Genomic DNA, 20,730 nt, shown 5'->3' on the forward strand with positions numbered 1-20,730 from the left:
CCCACGGTCTCGGCCTCACCCGGTCCCGCAGGGAACAGAGCCGTGCCGGGGCCATGGGGACAGGCCGGTATTTTTACTTTGGGCAGACAGAAATTGTTCGGTGGATTTAAATGTTGACAAAGCAATTCTTCCAGGAAGTCTGGTGCGGGATGGGGTACCAGGTGATACTGTGGTATGCGTGGTGAGGGTAGGGGACAGCAAGTGAGGAGCTTTTTCCTTCTTCTTTTCCCTTCCTTTCCCTTCCTTTCCCCTTTCCTTTTCCTTTCCCCCTTTCTTTTCCCCCTTCCCTTCCTCCTTGCCTTCCTTTCCTAAGAAAACGGTCCCGTTCTACCAGGCAGGGGCTCCCCCGTTTCCACAGGTTCCTCCGCACCGCGGGACTCAAGACTCGCAGAGGGCTCACGGCGTGTTTCTCGCGTCCCTCACTCCTGCCGTTCTCCTCACTGAGATGGGGAAACAGCACCAGGGAGGGAGAAAACTACGGCAAAACACTTTCCTGGGGGGAGATTCGGGGCTCGCCCCCCGCCCCCCCCGGGCTGTTAGCTGCTCGCCATACAATCAACAGTTACAAGGGCCCGCAGAGTCCCCGCGGGAGGCGAGGCGGACACGCCAGCGCTCCTGAGGGCACAGGAGGGGGGTGACCGATCGGGGAGCTGGACAGGGGGGCGGGCAGGCCAGGTACCACCCGCGGGGCGCGCCCCGCTGCCCCTGCCCCCCCCCGCCTCGGGCCGCGGCCCGGCTCGACGGGGCGCCCGGGGCTGCCCGGGGAGAAAGGGAGGGGCAACTGCCGGCAGACGAGGGGACTGTGCCTGCCGGGCGGAGCGGGGTTACGGGAGGGCCGTTGGCCGCCGCGGGCAGCGCGGGGGGCGGCAGGGGCTAAGGGCGGCGGCAGGGCCGGGGGTCGCGGTAGCGCCCGGGGGTCGCGGCGGCCCCGCCGCCGGCCCGGCCCCGCCGCCAAGCCGACCGGAGGGCGCCATCTAGGGGCCGCGGCGGGGAGCGCCGCTGCCCCGCACCTGCGCCCGGCCGGCCCCGCCGCGGGTGGGCGGCCCCCGCCGTGGGCTCAGCAGCCCGGCGCGGGGTGCGAGCGGCTGATAAAGCGGGCGGCGGGTGAGCGGCGGACGCGGGTGGGCGAGCTGCGGCCGGCGGGGCCGGGCCGCCGAGGGGGGGGCGACCCTGGAGCGGGGCCTGCCGGCGCAGCGCAGCGGCCGCTCACGAACTTGGCGCGGGGCGGGACCCTCGGGCGCGGCGCAGGGGGCCCGGCCGGGCGGGGGGCCCGGCCCGCGCGAGCGCGGAGGCGCTGCTGGGAGGGCGCTGCCGGGGCCGTGCCCGCCGTGCCTCTGCGCAGCGCGGGGCCGGGGCGCAGCGCTCCTCACTTGGCGCTCAACCCTCGGCGGTGTCAAAAAAGAAAATTATTATTATTTTTCCCCAAACCATCCCTTTTTGCACGCAAGGGAACGAGAGAGGGGAGCGGGGGGAAAGAAAGATAAAGCATCAGCTGAAGTGCCAAAATGATTTATGAGACAGTAGAAAATATTTCATAAAGATCTCTCACAGATTCTTTACTTAAACCAGTTAGAAAACAAAAGGGGCTGTTTCGTGACAGATCAGCAGAGGGATGGGGCAGGATGACGGAGGAAAAGAGGAGCAGGAGAAAGTACGTTTCAGGTGATGATGAACTCGCCGCCTGAAAACCAAAATTGAGCTCGCAATTCGTGCCTTGTCTTTCTACCCCTGGTTATCACCCTCAGAAGGTGTTTCTCCTTCGCTCTCTGTTGCTCTGCCAGGTCAAAGCCATGTCTATTTTAGCCGCAGACTTACCTGTGAAACAATTTTAAAATTCCACTCTAGCATTATAAAAAAAAAAAAAAGAAAAAGAGAAAAAGCGGCGGGGATGGGGAAAGTTGAATTTGCTGTTATTTCCCCAAACGCGCGCGAGGGGAAACTTCGCAGTGGCTGCAAGGGGCCCGGGTGCGGCTCAGAGGGGTGCCAGGAGCCCGCCCTGCCCTTCTTTCGTTCTCTCTTGCCTCCTCTCGGGCTCTCTGGCTTCTATTTCTTTATTTTTCTTCTTTATGCCTTCCCCTCCTGATCTCTCTCGCCCCTCTCCTTTTTCCTTCCTCTTTGCTCCCCACCTCCCTTCTCCCTGTCTCTCCCCGTCCGCCTCCCGCTCCCCGCCGCACCCCGCGGAGCCCTTGGCGTGCACCGACCACCCCCCGCCCCGTTTCACCCCCACTAATAGACCTCGGTAACAGAGCGGGGCGTGTGCGGGGAGATGAACCGCCGGGCCGTGTGCGCGCCCGCTCAGGGAGTTGGGATCCAGAGCCGCAAGTGACAACAAAGCGGGGCTCCCGTCCCCGCCGCGGGCCGTGCCGTGCCGCCCCGCACACGCGTGGCCCGGGGCGCTCCGGAGCGCGCGGCCGGGTCTCCCCCGCCGTCGGCGCTCCCGAAGGCGGCGGCCCCCCCCCGCGCCCAGCGCCGCCGGCCCTGCTCTCCTCTCCTCTCGTCTCCTCTCGTCTCGTCTCGTCTCCACTCCTCTCCTCTCCTCTCCTCTTCTCTCCTCTCCTTCTCTCCTCTCTCCTCTCTCCTCTCTCCTCTCTCCCCTCTCCTCTCCTCTCCTCTCCTCTCCTCTCCTCTCCTCTCCTCTCCTCTCCTCTCCTCTCCTCTCCTCTCCTCTCCTCTCCTCTCCTCTCCTCTCCTCTCTCCTCTCTCCTCTCTTCTCTCCTCTCCTCTCTCCTCTCTCCTCTCTCCTCTCTCCTCTCCTCTCCCCTCTCCCCTCTCCCCTCGCCTCTCCTCTCCTGGCCGCGCTCGGCTCGGCGCGCTGGCGAATCAGAGAGTGTCGGAATCTATTGCCTTTGTCTGACAAGTCATCCATCTCCGGGGAGGCGGGCGGGGGGCTGAGGGCGCTGCGGCTTTTAGAGAGACACACACCGGGAGCGGAGGCTCCAGTCTCCGGCCCCGGCTGCTCGCAAGCACTTCCCACCTCGGGCCAAAGTCCGCCGGGCGCCGGATCCTCGGCCCGGCCGAGAGGAGGGGGCGCGCCCGCCCGCCGCTCGCCGCTTACCCGGGGATTGCTACTCCGCTTTGAACTTAAATGAACTAGCCCCGGACCGCGGGAGGAGGAGGAGGAGGAGGAGGAGGAGGAGGAGGAGGGAGAGCCGCGTCCTCCTGCGCCTTCTGCCGCCTGGCCGCCGGCCGCACCTTGCTCCGGCACCCCCTCCCCGCCGCCGGGGATGCTCTGAGCCCTCCCAGCCATGACACCCACCTGCCCCCCGGCGCCGCCAGCCCCTCGCTCCCACGGACTCTGCTGACTCCGCCGGCCCCACCGCTCCGGCCCCCCCAGAGCCGGCGCAGCCCTCCCGCCCCACGGAAAGTACTTCGCGCCCCGCTCCGCCAGGCAGGGGGGCCAGCGCAGCCCGCCGCTCCCCTCCTATCCTCTCCTTCTGTGTTTTATTTTTTTGTTTGGTTTGGGTTTTGTTTTTTTTTTTTTGGTGTTGTTTTTTTTTTTTTCTCCCCTAAGTCTTGAAGTTGAGTTTTAGAGGCGACACGGCGGCTTCAGCCGATTTCTTCCCCTTCCTTTGCCTCCCCATGGATATGCACTGCAAGGCAGACCCCTTCTCAGCAATGCACCGTGAGTACTGGAGCCCGGCTCCTTCTGCTGCTCTCCCTCCTTCTCATCCCTCCATTCCTCCTTCCCCAACCATTCTTCCTCGCCTGATCCTCCTCCGGGTCCATCCCTTCCCCGCCAGCCTCTCCTCCCGCAGCCAAGCCCGGGCTCAGAGCCGCTCAGCAGGCAGGACGGGCACGGCCGGCCGCAGCGGCAGAGCCAGGGTCCCGGGCAGCCCCGGGGCCGGGGGGAACGGAGCTCCGTGCCAGGGGCGAGGCGGGGGCCAGGATCCCCAGCCCGGGGAGCAGGGGGCTGTGTGCGACCGTGCCTGCGCTGCGTGCCGTGTGTGTGCGAAAGAAAACACACACACACCCCCCGAACCAGACCTCTCCTCCGCAAAGGCACTTTCCCCATCGCCCCTCAGACAACGCGAGTTCATTCCGACTCGCGTCAGCCCCGGGCTGGACTTGCACCCCCCGCCCCGCCGGGCGGGGGTCCCCCGACCCCCGCCGTGGCTCCGAGCCCCCGTTTGCCCCGCGGTCCGAGGCTGTTCGCGCTGACTCCGGGTTTCAGTGGCAGAGGGGAGACGCCGGTTTAAATCCACGGCGGGCTGGTCGGCGGCTCCGCGCCTCGGCCGGGCTTGGTGAAAGGCTGGGTTGCGGGGAAACAGGACAATTGTGTGGCCGGGAGATGTGGCGGCTTCGGAGGCTCCCGAGAAGCCACGGTCCCTCCTGGTTTATTTACCAGGTGCCCGGTGCGCATTTTAAATGTATTCCTGGCACAGAGGAAAGCGTATTCGTGATGTATTTTCACTTTAAAGAACCTTTCTATAATAGGGGAGCGAAGGAAAGCGAGAAGACCCCTTTACCAGGGACTGTAACAAGGCATTTTCAGGAATTTTAATTTCACCGCACGGAAGGAAAATAATTCCGAGATTTAAATTAAAGAGGAAGGGAAAAACCCCTACAACAACCAAAACCCAAAACCAAAACCGAATAGAAAGCCGAGACTGAGAGCATCTTGAGTCAGGAAATGAATAATTAAGAGCAATTTGTAACTTTTGACACCGAAACTTTTTGAGGACACGCCCTGACCCCTGCATAAAAACAAACCTAAAAGATGCAAAATGGAAATGCTTGAAGTTTGAAAAATTCCGATTTTGCCGTGAGAAGGGAGGCGCAGAAATATAAACCCACGATCAGATCCCCAAACGTGGATGTAGGTAACTGTCTTCCTGTTTCCAAACCAGTGATTTCCAGGAAACATTGCTTAAAATGTAGCGTTTCATTTTCGAAGACCTTTAACAGCAAATGGTCTGTGCATTAGACATTATTTTTGGTTTCCAGCGTGCAGACGCGATGGCAGTCATTCCGCCTCCGGTGCGATCCGGAACATGTAGGCAGCCGAAAGAGGCGTTTCACTGCCGCTGGTTTTTTAAAAACTCCAGTGAGATTCGTGAACAATTCTGGCTCTCGATTATGAAAAATAAATAAAAACAATTGATTTGTTCCCTAAAGTGCATTTCTAGAGCTACAGACCTCCATATTAGTCAGCAATTAAAATACATACGAGCGCGGGCTCCTGCCACACAGAGAGCAGAGCACGGGCTGTACGAACGCGGCACCGGCTGGTGTGTGTGCAGACGGCGGCACTTACACACGGATAAATACACGTAAATATCTTTACTGCTCTGATAGAAATAACCGAGGAAACCACGGGGCAGAGCAAAACAAACTTGTGTGAAAAATATCCGGGCTGCAAGAATTTGAATTATTAATTTTTAATCTTTTTTGCATCTGTTGCCTTTTAATACTTTGTAATGCGAGTGATAAAAGGTGCTTTGAATTATTTATCATGGAGTTGCCGAAGAAATTGCTGTCTTGTAACTTTAGAGGCAACATGTGCAGAAGGGGTTCTGAACAATTGAAGAAAACGCAGAGCAACACATACCCGCGGGTTTTAGTGGAGGAAGATAAATACACCCCCCACAACCCACCCACCCCTTTCCACTCTGAAACCCCAAGTATGTTTTAAGAAAGACTAACAAAAGAATGCAACAAATAACCCCTGCTCATCGGGGAAGGGACGGGGAAGCCAGCCGGCGCCCTGGCCGAGGCGGCTGGGAGGGGGTATGTGGAGGTGTTACTGAAGGGGTGGGGGAGATAGAAAAAACTCTATTTGTGCGAAAGGGCTTGGATCGATCGCAGGGCAATGAGAGTTTCCACTAAGTTCAGAGCCAATAAGTCAGTGTCAGAAGCAGGGGAGAAAAAAAACCTCAGCGAAAATACAAACAGATCATTTTTCAGCAAACCGCAAAACGAACTAAGATCTCCTGGCGAGGAAGATACAGAAGGTTAGGGTTGTGTGAAAGGAAAGCTTTAATGCAGTGCGCGCTGCACAGCTATATCAGCTGGGCGCCGCGGACAGGGACGCGCAGGTAGCGCCCGCGGAGCCGGCAGCGCTGCTCGGCCCGGCCCGGCCCGGGCAGCCGCCCTCCGCCGCCGTGCTTCCCTTTATTCCCGTCACTCCCTTCCTCCTGCCCATGCTTAGCAGGTGCAGAGTTATTTCCCCCACAAGTTATTTCTCGAAATGGGGAAAGACAGATCGGGAAAAAGCGACTCTAGCAGTCCTATTTGAGAGAGAGCGGTTTTTTTGCCCGGAAAGGCGGGGGGGGGGGGGGGGGGGGGGGGGGGGACCAGAGGAAAACGGAGCATTTTGAGTTCTCCCTGAATTAGACTTGTGTGGGGGAAAAAAAAACACCGGAACGTGCGAGTCGGTTAGATTAATTTTTTGTAACTGGAGGATTTTTCCTTCAAAGATCGAAAGCTGAGGACAGAGAGGGTCTGTCTGTTAACGAACACTGGCCGCGGGACAAAAAATATTTTCTTTCTCTCTCCTTCCTTCTCCCTACATTTCTTTCCCTTCCTCTTTTTCTCTCTGAATCCCTTCCACTCGCATCCGAAAATAACGGGAGAGGACGCGTTGCAGGGGGACACGCCGCGGGGTAAGGGAGGGCGGGGTTCGCCAGGAACTGTAATTGACAATGTGATAGAAAATCGTGGAAAGAAAATGAAAGGCGAGAGGAAAAGCCCAGGAGCAGAGAGAAGGGGACAGCGGCAGGGTCTGCCCGGCGCCGCTGAGCAGCTGAGCCCCGGAGTTGGGGAGCGCATCGCCCCCGAGCCCCGGGAGCGGAGCGGGCGCTGCCGCCGTGCCCCGCACAATGGCCCCGCCGAGCTGCCGCTCCGGCGTCCCGGGCGGGCACGGCGGGAGGGGGGTGGCCCGGGCCCGGGAGGGGAGGCGGCGTGCGGGGGGGAGAGTCCCCGGCCAGTCTCCGGCCCGGGAAATCCACGCTGCCTTCTCCTTCCTTCCCTGCTTTCCTCCTTTATCTTTCTTTCTTTCTTTTCTTTCTTTTTCTTTTTCTTTTTTTCTTCCTTTCTCCTCCTTCTTTCTCTCTCGCTCTTTTTCTTCTTTCGCTCTTTATCTTTTCTCTCTCATTCTCTTTCTCGTATTCTCCCCGTTCTTTCCTCCTCCTTTCCCTTTTTCTCCCTTTTCCTCTTCTTCTCTCTCTCCCTCACTTCTTGCTCCCCCCTCTCCACCCCCTGCCTTCACCTCCATCCATCTGTAGTGACTGGAGATTTTGCAGTGCGAGTGGCAAAGAATCCACGACTAACGGTGTGTTTCTGGTGTGCGTGGGTTGTTGTGTTTTTTTTATTTCTCTTTCCCCAGCAGGGCACGGGGGTGTGAACCAGCTCGGGGGGGTGTTTGTGAACGGCAGGCCCCTACCTGACGTGGTGAGACAAAGGATAGTGGAGCTGGCTCACCAGGGGGTGCGACCCTGTGACATTTCCCGGCAGCTGCGGGTCAGCCACGGTTGTGTCAGCAAGATCCTGGGCAGGTAAGGAAAGAGGCAGCTCCTTTTCCTCCCCTGGGACGGCAACGATGCGTGTCCCCCCCCCCCCGCTCCGGTGTGACCTCTCGCCCTTGCGGGCTCTCCCCGTCGCCTCCCCGGAGAAGCCCAGGCCCCGCGGCTGAGCAGGGCCCCCTCCCCTGGCCGCACCGAGATGCCCCTCCCGCCTACCCCCGCCCCGGCGGGGTCTGGAAACTCCTGCGAAGACAATTTCCGCGGGGAGGGCGGGAGAGAGAAGGGACTGGGGTGGGGGTGAGGAGGTGGAGGGAGAAAAAACGAAAGAACGACAAAAACCTACCCAACAACAAAAAGATCCCCAACTCACAACAGTCCGTGAGCGGCCTTAGCAAATACACGGGTAAATAAACAAACAACGGCGCAAATAAATAAATAAATACCCACGGTAACCGATGGCCGCCAAACGGGATGTGAAAGACCCCCGGAGGCAAGGCGGGGGCCGGCCCGGCGCCCCTGCGTGCGGCCGTGCCCGGGTCAGAGCTGCGGCACCGGCGGCGGGGGCTGCCCCGCACGGGCACCCGCTTCCGAGCGCCCGAGGGGGTCAAACGGCGCCCCCGCCCCCACCGGCGCCCGGGAGCCCGCCGGGTGCTGCGAGCCCGCACTGCCGGTGTCCCCGGCCCGGCCCCGCAGTCGGGGGGCTTCGCCTGCGGCTGGCCGCACCGCGGCGGGGGCTGCCGTTTTGTTTCCTGATGCCCGGGCCTGGAACGAGCGTGTGCGTGTCAGGCGGGGAGCGGGGAGGCAGCGGCGAGCCCAGCGCCCCCGGCACCTCACACACACAAAAAGAGGGAAAAAAATAAAATAAGGCGGGGGGGGGGGGGGGAGGAGAGCGGCAGTGAGCCCTGGAGAGAAGGAGGAGAAGGGAGCCCCCAGCCCCGGGAGGCCGCGCCATGCGGCACTCGAGCCGCCGCGCACCGGCACCGCGCACTGGCGGGCCGGGGCCGGGGGCCGCTCCGGGGGGCAGCCGGGCACTCGGGGGCGGCGGGGCCGTTCCGAGCACGGCAGGTCACTGACCGTCCTTTGTGCAGGTATTACGAGACGGGGAGCATCAAGCCCGGCGTGATCGGCGGCTCCAAACCCAAAGTGGCGACCCCCAAAGTAGTGGATAAAATCGCCGAGTACAAGAGACAAAACCCGACAATGTTCGCCTGGGAGATCCGGGACAGGCTACTGGCCGAGGGCATCTGCGACAACGACACGGTCCCCAGCGTCTCCTCCATAAACAGGTAAGCGCAACCCCGCAGCCCCGCTCGCGTCCCCGTCGCCTCTTTATGGCCCCACAGTCCCCTCCGAACGGCGCGGCCGGCCCAGTCCTCCCTGGGTCAGGTCAGACCCAGCCTGCTCCTGCCCCCCGCCCGCAGCGGGACCCCGGCCCGGCCCGCCCCGCGGGGCTGCCCCGGGGCTGGACGCTGCTCGCCGCGGGGCTGCAGCCTGCGCTGCCGCCCGGCCCGGGGCGGGCGCGCTGCGGCGGAGGCTGTAGGCTGCTCAGGCCGGCGGGGTGGCGGGCGGCGGGGCCGGGCTGTCCCCGGCCCCCCCCAGCACCCCCTGCCCGGGGGTACGCGGCCGCCGGCCTTGCCGAGGCGTCAGGGCTCCGAGCCGCCGAGCCGCCCCCGTGCCCGCAGCCCCGCGCCGCGTCGCGCCGCGCCGGGGGAGGCTCCCCTCGCCCCCCGGTCCCCTCCTCACCGCTAGCCCGAAGGAACGGCCCCACTTGCGGGGCGGCCCCTTCCCCGGCCGGGGAGCGCTGCGCCCTGCGACCCCCGCTCGGGCTGATCCCTGCCCTGGCCGCCGGCTGGGATCGATTCCGTAGTAGCGAAGGATCCCCCCATCTCCTCCCCCAGCTGCTAGGGCGCGACTCTTGTCGGCGGAGGGACTGAGGTCTCGGGTTTGAGGTGACAAAAATAACTGTGTGACAGGCAAGGAAAAAGGATCGATGCAGGAGAAAAAGGCCGGTGATAGATGTGATCGAGTGCTGCCTGCGAGGCGCTCAGCCCGCTCACACGGCCGCGATCTGAGCGCGGCACACCCCGCGCTCCGCACCCCGCACCCGGCAGCGCGCAGCAGTCTTTGCATGCGGTAAAAGTAGTTCGCTGTTTTAGTGTAATGTACGTACAGATCCTGTGCCTATGCCCACAGACACACAACCTCTAGAGAGTGACACAGGGGTGTTGGCAGAGGTTACACACACAGCCACCAAACACCTTGCCGGCGGAGTAAGCACACATGACATTTTGCATGCAATCCCAAATATACAGTACTTCCCGCTCAAATAAACACACGTAGCATATATGTAAATATGCATGCAGGATTTCGTAGTGTCTGCGCAGATAAAACCACACAAGTCAGTATATTGGCCCTTTTGATATATAACAAGTTTAGCTAGATTTTTTTTTTAAACCTGGTGTATTTATAGCGAGGGAAGCAAAAAATAAATAGCAAGGAAAATGCGGCGGTATTTTTTGTCTTGCGCTTTTCATGGCAGATTTATCAAAATATGTCTAATAACTCAGACTGTGTATTTCTAAATCTGGCATCCTATATAAATGGGTTTTAATATTTTGCAAATGATATGGAATTATCCCAAATCATCTTGAAAACAGCAGGTAGAATTAGCTAGTGGAATGTACCTTGGCTAAGAAAGATTCCCTCAGACACACTGTCTCTGTAATATACTGCTAGGCTACCCTAGGAAATTATCCCTGTGTGTGCCATCTGTATTAAAATGGTTATTAAGTTATGAACAGGGTAACATAATACTGATCGGCTAATTATACACCCTCCTAAAAAACCTCCAGGTCTCTGTTACTCTCTCAGTCAGGTATTGAAATAATAACAGTTTGACATTCAGACACCTTACAAAGGCAGCTGTGGAAGGACAGCCGGCTATCCCTGGGAGGAATTAAGCTGGTGGTACAGAAGTCCAGAGGAACGGCTGCAGGCTCTTGGAGGAATAGCCTAGACGGACCCGACACACTTGTACGCCCCGGTTAGCTCAGGGGATGTCAGCGTCCAAATGCCACTGAGGCCTCAGCCCCTCCTGCTGGACCTGCCGCCTGGTGTTGGGGTGCGATGTCCCAGGCAAAAGGCAGAGCGCCAGGTTTTGTTCCCATCTTTGCCACCAGTTTGCGGCAAGGCTTTGGGTGTTTTGCACCTCAGTTTCCCCACCATGGAAATGGAAAGTGATCCTTCTCAGAAGGCAGTGGGAACAGATGTCAGTTAGATTGCGCTTATAAAATGCTTTGAGAAGGACAAGTGCTTTGTAGCCTCTAAGTATTATTATACTAAAAAGGCTCAGCTGTGACCCACCATGTTTGATTCATACTGAGATGGCATTTGATGTCTAGTCAGCAAGGTACAAGAGCATTTTGGTTTCACACAGTTCAGTCTTTCCCCATTCCTTTTAAATGTTCAGGCCTGACTTCCCATTGTTCGCTGTTGTATGAAGCTCCCTAAAACCCACACCTGTGAGGAGGCGAGCCCATCACACCACAGGACATAAAATTTGCAGGTCTGTGCTAGGCAAGAACAGGAGAGTGAACTGGGAAAAACTGCAGCTGAATGGGAAATAGTATGTAAGGGCCCAATCCTGGTGCCATGGAGAGTAGCTTAAGCTTCATCACTCCAGTGACTTTTGTGACTCCAGCTCACAAAACTCACAAAATGTAAAGATGGGACGAAGTTCACAATTTAAAGACACATTTTCCTTTCTCCCATTGCCAAAATACATGTGTAGAATCGGGTCAATCCTTTGTAACAGCACATCCCTTACCTGTGGTACAATCACAAATCAGAATGAATCTAACACTCCGAGTCTCTGAGCACCTTCAGATAGATGACAATATTAAAAGTTAACCTTCTAGAAATACCTGCCACCTTATTTTTGAAAAGTGTGTTTTTTTCCAAAGCAAAATCTGCATTGGCTCAGTGTCCAGAACTGTTAGAGCTACATCCATGAGCGCTTTAGTATCTTGAGACTGTATGTGAGGCATTTACTGAAACAGAAGTTACCTAGGTCCCTGGATAGGCTGTGAGTAGTGCACTTAAAAACAGAGATCTCCTTGTACATGGAAAAAAATTACTTTTGGTTATTACAAGATTTTTCTGAAAATGTATTAATTACATTGTCTTTCCTTTCTTTCTGGGGATTAGTCTAACATTAACAAAGGCTTTTGGGTGAGAGACTACAAAGCAATGCAGTTTCAGTTCAATTTTAAAAGTCTCCCTTAAACATTTAAAAAATCTGTTTTCCGTGATACCTGAATTCTCCGTGCCTATGTTGCACTGATCTTTCAGTATTGCACTGAGAGTATCAGGACGCATTTGGGGCGACGTGTGTTGAGATTTATCAGAAACTCGTTCATACCAAACTCATGCAGATACAAACTCGGGTGAAAATCATGACTTAACTACCCTGTCAAGATTCAGGAAAAATATTAAAGTCTTCTGCTATGCAGTAATTTTCCTTTAATTATGGCAAAAAAGTCTAGAGTGTATACTAGTTAATAAGCAAGCACACCAGAACTGACAGGATCAAGACAGAGCAGTTATCTCTGCCGTGGGAGCTTTCCTGTTTCTGCTTCACACATTAGGTACTATACGGTATAAACCTATTGTGTATGTGTAGATACACACACACATACACACAAACATATATATATATATATATATACATGCATAGATGTAAACACACACACTTAGACACAGCGCACGTAACTGAGAAGCAGGCAAGTGATTAAGAAACTCTTAATTCTTTGGTAAGCAATTAATGCTTACTTCAAATCACTCGAGCACCTTGCTTCTTGAGCACCCTGCCAGCCTGAACTTTTCCATCTATCATATGATGACAAACGAGTTACCTTTGGTCACTTTGGGTTAGAATATTTTGACCAGACTTAGGCACTGCTGTAAGCCTTGTGGCGGTCTCCTAAGTGTGAACTTGGAGGCAGATATTAATGAGAAATTTTCCTTTGTTTTGCGGCATGTACAGTTAGCCTCAGAACACAGGTTTCATGAGATAATGATCACCCTAGAATCTGAATTACACAGTGTACTTCAGTAGGAACAGGATGGAGCACATCACGGACACACGTTCACAGTGATGCAGCAAGTGATGCAATGGGCACCGTAGTTTAAGCGTTATTTTCTGCTTCTGTTAAATTAGTGAATTCCTTACAGGAATTCCTTACAGGTCCAGAAAGGCAAAGCAAAACAACTCCCCCCACAATCTGTTCCTCTCTCCCAGCTCTCCTGCAGCTGGGTTCAGGATTAGGGACTCCCCCTTAGCCCTTAGCCAGGGAATGCTGAATCCGAAGCATTACAGAGTTCCGTCAGCCTTCTGGATATGCTTTGGACCCTGAGCTCCTGAGAGCAGACCTAACTAATACCCCATGGCAGAGAACAGAGTTTAGCAGACATATTATCTCAGTCAAGCCATTAGATGTTTTTTCAGTTGTCTCTTAGGTATTGGGTAGATGTTAATTCCCAGTGTTAAGTGTTTGGTTTGGGGAGATGTCTCTTGTTTCATTATACAACAATTGGCTAATAATTCCTAGTTAAAGTTTCCAATAATGATGTGCTTTTTAAAAACACATATGGAAAGACACAGACATTGATTCAGGTTATAATGACCAGTGAAATACATGTGTACACTGAAATATTATTGAGCATGTGGCCAATTTCAGTGGCTGTGGGCAGGCCTGTAGTTTAGACCAAAGAATGGCATATTAGGAGATCAGATTTCTCTTACCAGTTCTTCCATTAACTTCCCAGTTGATCTGGGGCAGGTCACACGGACTCCTTATGAGGCTGCTTTGCCATCTGTAAAATGAAAATAACAGTATTTAGCTACCTTTCTAAAACTCATTGTGACCCTTCACTGAAAATGCCCATGGAGTTACACGCGTAATGAGAAAAGGTTCAAAACTGAAGCTAGGTTGTTTTACACCAGCTGAGGCTTTAGCCCACGCAAGGGAGACAGAATTGAACAGAATCTTGATTGAGGTAAACGTAACATCTCAAGACAAACAACCGAGTCTGGCAAAAGGCAGGTGTATTAGGGCAGGGGCTGTGTCATATGCGGAAGAAATCAATGTTATGCAAGCTGAGCTTTCTGAGTCACTCTCGCCGGCCTCGCTTGAGAATTTCCCCAAAGGACACCCTGGACAAAGTCATTGGTGGATCTCTCCCTGCCTTTCCCACCAAACAAATCTGGAATCCTTGGAGGACAGGTAATAAGTCTAGGGAGATGCTGGAAGAGGACAGAGTATCTCTAGTGGCAGTTTGTTCATAGTGACCAAAAGCAGCAACCACTGCATGGCCTGCAGTGAACACGGGAGAAATTGCAGTTTTAACCAGCAGGTGTGTGTGTGTGTGTCACACAAACCTCCCACCACCACCAGTATGTAGTAGCCACAAGTCAGTTTTCTCAATAGAGAGGGCAAGGATTAGACTGGCCATGTAGATGGGATTAGCCTCCGACTGGCAGTGTGTTGGCGCAAGGCAGGGGTGAAGGAAGCTTGCCTGGCAGTACCTGACAGAGCTCACCAGCTCTCATAAGCTGGCGCTTCTTAGGGTGCACAGAAGGAGCTCGGGATCCTAGCAGGCATCCTCTGCCTTGGTGGATGCCGAGCCTCAGGTTTCCATGGGATTTCCTGCATCAGGGCATGCCCTCAAGGCAGAAGACTTCTTACGGCCAACTGCTTTCAGCTGAGCAAAGGAAGCGATTGGGTCACACAGGGCTTCATTACAGGGAATATACTCCTTTAAATTCAGATTCTTTTCCATCAGACACAAACCTGGTATTATCTTCTTTTTATCATTGCAAATAAAGGACAGGCTCATAAAGCAGAGGTTACAGACAATGTTACTGCAGCTGAAAGAGTAAATGAATGCTCATAGCATTTCTCTTTGTCTTATTCCTCATATCTGGCCACTGGAATGTTGTATGGTGGGAACCACAATAAGCTAGCCGCATTTTTTCTAATTTTCATATTGCGGAGATATTAGCTCAACAGAGGTGGTTTAGCAAGTAAAACTGATTGTGCCTGGGAAGTTTTCAGCTCCCTGTTTTGTGAATCTTGAAGTTCAGAACCACATCCGTCCCTTTATCACCTAAAAATCCCCGCCCTTCCTTTTTGTATAGATGTACAGAAAGACTGATTTTTTCTTGGAAGTTTTTTCAAGTTTTTGCATCTAGTGAAAGATTGCTACATTCTGCCATAGAGGTAGCTGCATTTCAGTGCTGGGTGAGTGAGTCCTATGGAGCTAAACCTCATTTACCAGAATCACTATTATGTGAAAAAACTCATTTGACTTTGGGAGAAAAGAGGAGAAAATATAAGTAGCTTGGCCAAGCAATGACGAAGTGGTGAGAACAATACAGTGATCTGAAGGGCACAGTCCCTCCAACAGAAAAGGAATTATTCACATTTAAACAAAGCAGTATAGCCAGGAACGAAGGGAGGCAAACAAGAAAGGAGACATTTAAATGGTAGCAGAAGGTATCGCCTGATAGGGAGGTCCATTAAGTTGTGGAATTGCATCCTATAGGAATTCCTGATTTCTTGGAATGTATATAACTAGACAGCGTTAATAACAAGCAAACACAGAATAACAAATAATCTTGTGTTGGCTAAAGAGATAGATAATGCTCTAGCAGGCCAGCTGGACCCTTTATGATATGATGACATGCTGCATACAAAACAAAGTCGTGTTTTCAGCCGTATATCAAATATCCCAGAAAACCCGTCTCTGATCCTAAAGCCTGTTCAAACAAAAGATTTCCATACTACCTGAATAAAAAGATATGACTTCAAAACTCTTGAATAAGGCTGAGATTCACTTAGATTCCATGGTCTTTAATTAAGGCATGTTGAAATGCAAATGGAGTTTAGGCTTTCTACTTACAATCAGCAAAATATTTAGGGATCCCACTTAATGAAAAGGTAGAGACTTCCAAAAGCATTTGTCATTGGCCTGACATGCGTGCAGCTAACTAAGGCTTTAGGAAATCCCATCTGTGTGTAGATGGCTCTGGTGATGATTAGAAAGGTTTGAGTTTTTCTCCCAAACAATCATTCTTTAAACTGAGAGCTAACGGGAATGAGGACTTTTCCACTGTAATCCCAGTTAATCTATTGGAGCCTATACATGCATGGCCGTATTTACCAGTCCCAACTGTTTAAAAATGCACAGCCTAAACCATGCAGTTGGCATAAAAATCATGAGTATGTGTAATACAACATGGGGATGGTTTTACTTGTTTTCTCTTTTCTACCCTATATTTTAAATGGATTTGGGTATCTGACTCCCATTAAACAACTTTAAAAACACCTTTGGAGAGCCAACAGGCCCCTGTACAAGTGCCTGCAAGCACTGGAAGCACACTTTATTAAATGAGAACTGAAATTCTCATGCTATCACTTGACTAGAGGAGCTGGAAAACCCACAACAAACACCGTTAGGCTTGTGATGAAATACTAGACAGTATGATATTCAGTGCTAGCCTCCAATTTTCTCTAGTGCCAGTAACTGAGAGCTGATTTTGTAGCACTTATATGGCTATCTACCCAGCTGAAAATCACAAATCTAATCACTTGGTTTCCAAACTCCTCAGAGTGCACTTACAAATATTCATTTCCAATCAATTTGCACCTGCTAATATTTCTCAACGCTCACATGCGATGACAGAGTCAGAAGCAATGCCGGTTCTTACTGTTTCTATTGCAATGGCATAAAGAGGCTCTGTGCATAGATCACAGCCCACTGCCCACCATCCAAAACAGGCACAGTGTAAACAGGAATTTCTTTCGAGAGGTTCTTTTAGAAAATCAGTATATACACACGTCTGTCTTTACACCCTCCCCTTAGCTTTGACGAGGCTTGTAATTCAGACAGTCCTCAAGGTTTCAGGGATCCTGAAACAAACATCTTTGTTACAGGAAATAAGATATCTGGCCACGGCTCACCCACTGAGCCTGAGTCTAGGTAAAAAGGCAGAGCAAAACTGGAGAGCCCTCTTCTTCAGGCTCACAGCTGATGAGACGGAGGCTGAGCACTAGCTAGGCTGCAACTGCCTCCCCCTCTTCCCTGATAAGTAGGCATATAAATAAATAAATAAACGGCATCCTAACTGCACTGAGAACTCAATAAAACAATCACATCAAATATGAGGAGGTATAAATCTCATGTCTGCACAGGTAACCCACTCAATTGCTTTTATTATGGCTCAGCCTGACTCCATTTATTACCATCCGTGGTCTGGGTGAAGGATGTTTGCATGGAGGGTGGTCTCCTGGTGAAATCCTATCCCTGGAGCAGTGACAATCAACCCATACAGAGGTGGATTTTGGTGGGGAGACCAAAGGCAGATCCATCTGTCTGCATGAAAACCAATCAATAACCCTGTAACTAGACCCCTTGTCACTGGGAAATGGACAACAATAGTTCAATCCTGGAGCCATAGGAGAAGAATAGCTGTGGTTGGGGTGTGAGGAATGACAGGATGTATGCATGAAGTGCTTGAGACATACAGACAGAGTATGTCTGTCCATACAGATACTGAGGAGAAGTGACAGGATAGGCGGAGAGCAGCGAGTACATTTATATATATATGTAAGGCAAATTTGAAACGCTGATGTGTTCAAAGGTGGCTATGGCAAAGCAAAACGCAGAGTTACACTGTTTTTTTACAGGACATTTATATGGGGACTGTGAGTGTGATGCAGGTACCTTTGGTGACACGCACCTGCTGGTTGGATACTACCTATGAGTATATTGGCATACGGCAGGGAACGTGGATCTCTGGGCAGGCACACAGTCAGGGACACAAAATGCTGGTAGGCTAAAGGAAGCATATGCGGGAGTTTGATGTGGTCGGGGAAGGATATTCCTTTGTCCTCTGTCTGGCTTGGGATTTATGTGTGTACTAGTTTTGACAGAGAGGAGGAAGAGTGATGTGCCTAAAGCCTGAGCTAACGGACTGTGAGTTCACAGATATGCTTCCCAGAAAATACTATGTATGAAACGTTTACCCAAACCTTACTGTTAAATGAGGAAGGGAAATTCTGGAGGCTTATTTCTGCCTGTACGAAACACAGAAATAGGACATTTCTTGCTGCTGTCATTCCCTAGCTCTGCAGTTCCTGTAGTGTTTCTAAAATCTGCAGAGTGTATTGTTCCCCAGGCTTCTAGCAACTCCCCCAACACAGGCACACATGCATACGCACACAGATATGCCGGAGTTGGCCTCTATTAATTGTCCTCTCTTGGGGGCCAATTTAGTTTTTATTCCTTCAGCTCCATTTTGAACAGTTCCTCCTCTGCCAAGGTAAGTATGCTCCCCTCTCGGCAGGGTCCAAGGCACAGGGTTAAATGTCCATCTCTGGTTGGGAGGCAAATTGCATCAAGAATAGCAATCAGCTCTGCCCAAAATGCCCATCACTGTATTGCAGTTCAGAGGGGAGGTATCCATATTTTTCAAGGCAGATTGATGTCTGTTCGTTAATTTACAAAAGGAAAAGCAGAGACTGTGACCAATTGACAGGGTCACAAAAGAAACCCTCACGTATCTGTCAGACAGGATACCCTCTAGTTTCGGGGTAGTTTGGATGGTTCTGGCAACAATAACAGTACCCATTTCTTTGGTCAGGAAGGGTTAATATACCAGCCCTTTGACTCTTGAACTAGTCCTCATTTTCTTCAAGCTGGGCTGAGATACAGGGCAATGTCGTTACTCGGCTGTCCATTTTCAAGCTCTCACTTTAAAATTGTAATGGAGTCTTTGGGCACTAACATTTGGGCACTTCCTAAAGGGACTGTTGCCTTTCAACATACTCGTGTTTCTCTAAAAATTCTTTTAAGAACAATTTTTGGTCATCTACCTTTAAAAAGGAAGACCACAGCACCATGTAGCTATGTAATAGTGCTTGCTGTTAATATTCGCCTACGTTTAAGACCTTTCTTGGTTGTCTAAATTTAGACTTTCGAGCTTGAAAAATTACACATTTATACATAAATTATACATGCACAAAAATACATATACACTTATTTATAAAATCAATATGGAAGACAGAAGGTGTAGAAAGGAAGAGGAAAGGAAGAAATAGTATTTCTGAAGAAAAAGACATCATGTTTGCATACTGAGCACATAGGGGAAGGGTATTTCTGGGACATGCTATGTACAAATGGGCCAAGGCTGTGCAAGCAGAAATAGAGTGGAAAATGTGCAATGTCACAAATTCCCTCTCCCTGTGGAACAAACAGTAAATTTAGAGTTCTAAAGAGCCAATGTTTGTGGTGCTGTCTCTGGCAGACAGACAGCCACAACACAAAGCTCCCACAGCGGGTGGAGAGCACAGCTGGGTGGGGTTGGTGGAGGAAAAGGCAAGAGATAAGGATGGAGTGAAAGGCTAAGGCAGATGTGACTTGGATTGGGTCAAAACCAGAGCTGCTGTAGTTTCAGAGAGAAGGCAGTCTTGGCCACTGGGCCAAACAAGATGCAGAGTCACCCAGTACCGGCATCCAACTCCCTTATGTGGCTTTAACAATTTCAGGCTACGTGTGTGCCTGAGTGGGGAGCCTGTGTGTATGGAGGCAACCAGGATGGGGACAGAGTAAGTGTATCTGGCTGTGTATTCCTGTGAGGTGCGCAAGCTGGAGAGCAGGGAGGAGCTGCATGGGTGAGTTTGTGTGCTTGCACGTGAGACAGCATGTGTAGATTGTAAAAAGATGACTGCTGTGATTCTAACCCCCTTTTGAGGATTCCATGAATTTTTGTGACCTGCAAATGTTTTATGAAAAATACATGCCTATGGGTGACGCCCCCATCCCCATGGGTCTTGGTGTCCAGCAGATGAAACTGTCAGGGCTGGTGGCACAGGGAGACATGAAATGAAGGGAGTATGGCCCATTTCAGGAATTGCCTCTGGCCCAGTGAAAGGCAGGAGATAAAGCGATCCTAGGGAACAGTCTTTAGAAGACTGCAACAGGAAGGTGCCTGCCCTGTAAATGAGGCCTTTGTACTGCTCAGAGCACCACCTTTCCAAAACGAAAGCACCTTCTGCACCATTTGAATGTGCTCCTAGATCATTCTGTGCACGGTGAGGTAATCTGATCATGGAAACCTGGGTGCATTTGTGCAGATAGACCGCCGAGTCTCTATTGTTCCACCAGACAATCTTCTCTGTAATGGATATTTGGGTGAGACATGCCCTATACCCCATGACATGTGTACAAGGAGGAGCGTGGGCATATCACTAGGGCAACATGTCCAGCTGGGAGTATAGACTTATAGCCAGTAGGTATTACTGGTCTGCGTGAGAACTAAGAATAGTCTTAGCCATGGAAACAACGTCATAATCCTGCAGTTACACGCAGGGAGTCGTAGGGGCAAGAAAAGGCGTGGTAATACGCATCTTGGGAAGCCCATCTGGTTTCATGGGGCTCTGCACAGGATGCTGTGTGACTGCTTCCCATGGCAAGGCAGCCATGTGAACGCACTGATGAACCGTGGCTGTGAACAAATGCACGGGGGGGTCCTAGCAGTGCTCACTTCTTTGTCAGCAGTCCTTTTGGGCAGACCTGGGCATAAGGTGCTATGGCAGGCAGACCACCAACATGCTGAGGAGAACGCAGCGGGCAAGTGGCGTCTGCTGAGGCGTGTGACCGTAGAAGGCGTATGGCAGGGCAGATACACGTATACATGGAGATGTCATGTACAAATGTGGGGACACGTGCCTGCTGGGGGTGCCTTGTGCATCTGAGGGTACAAGGGGTGTCTAAGGCACAATGTACTTGTCAGGGAGTGGATCTGTGCTAGTTTGTCGATAGGTGATGCAAGAAGGGGATACCTGGCGATAGTGGGGGCAGAGGGGGTTATGCTAAAGGAGATATTTCTAATGATAGCCATAGTTTAATGCACTGGACTCTGCCCTCCTCTCCTCTCCCCTCCCCTCACACTCTTCTCCTCATTACCCAGGTTATCTTGTTTGGGTTAAGAGGCCAATTTCAACAGACTATAATTGAAGAGTGAAGAGAATCTGATAAGATAAGGAAGGGACATCATTCCTCAAGGGATCAATAGAGGTTTCATGTTCCTCCTTCCCCTGCTGTGTCCCTAACACGCTAACACTCTGTGTCCATGGGCCTGGTTTATTTGCTCTGCTTGTCTGCAAGCCCGGAAAGGAAGCGTGGGAGAGGGGTGGGGGGTGGCTGT

The 20,730-nt window shown here is 52.3% G+C and overlaps 1 protein-coding gene across 2 annotated transcripts in view; it reads left to right on the forward strand.

Annotated features, from left to right (window-relative positions):
• The first annotated feature begins 3,454 nt into the window (after positions 1 to 3,454).
• The window catches only part of PAX2 (paired box 2), an 87,608-nt gene continuing 70,332 nt past the window's right edge, over positions 3,455 to 20,730 (forward strand). For both annotated transcript variants that reach the window (XM_040606276.1, XM_040606277.1), the window contains exons 1-3: positions 3,455 to 3,622; positions 7,328 to 7,493; positions 8,549 to 8,746. In XM_040606276.1, coding sequence (XP_040462210.1) covers positions 3,580 to 3,622; positions 7,328 to 7,493; positions 8,549 to 8,746 — 407 coding nt within the window. In that variant the 5' untranslated portion in view covers positions 3,455 to 3,579. The remainder of the gene's footprint in view (positions 3,623 to 7,327; positions 7,494 to 8,548; positions 8,747 to 20,730) is intronic.

The sequence above is a fragment of the Falco naumanni genome, chromosome 9, assembly GCF_017639655.2.
Source record: "Falco naumanni isolate bFalNau1 chromosome 9, bFalNau1.pat, whole genome shotgun sequence".
Taxonomy (NCBI): domain Eukaryota; kingdom Metazoa; phylum Chordata; class Aves; order Falconiformes; family Falconidae; genus Falco; species Falco naumanni.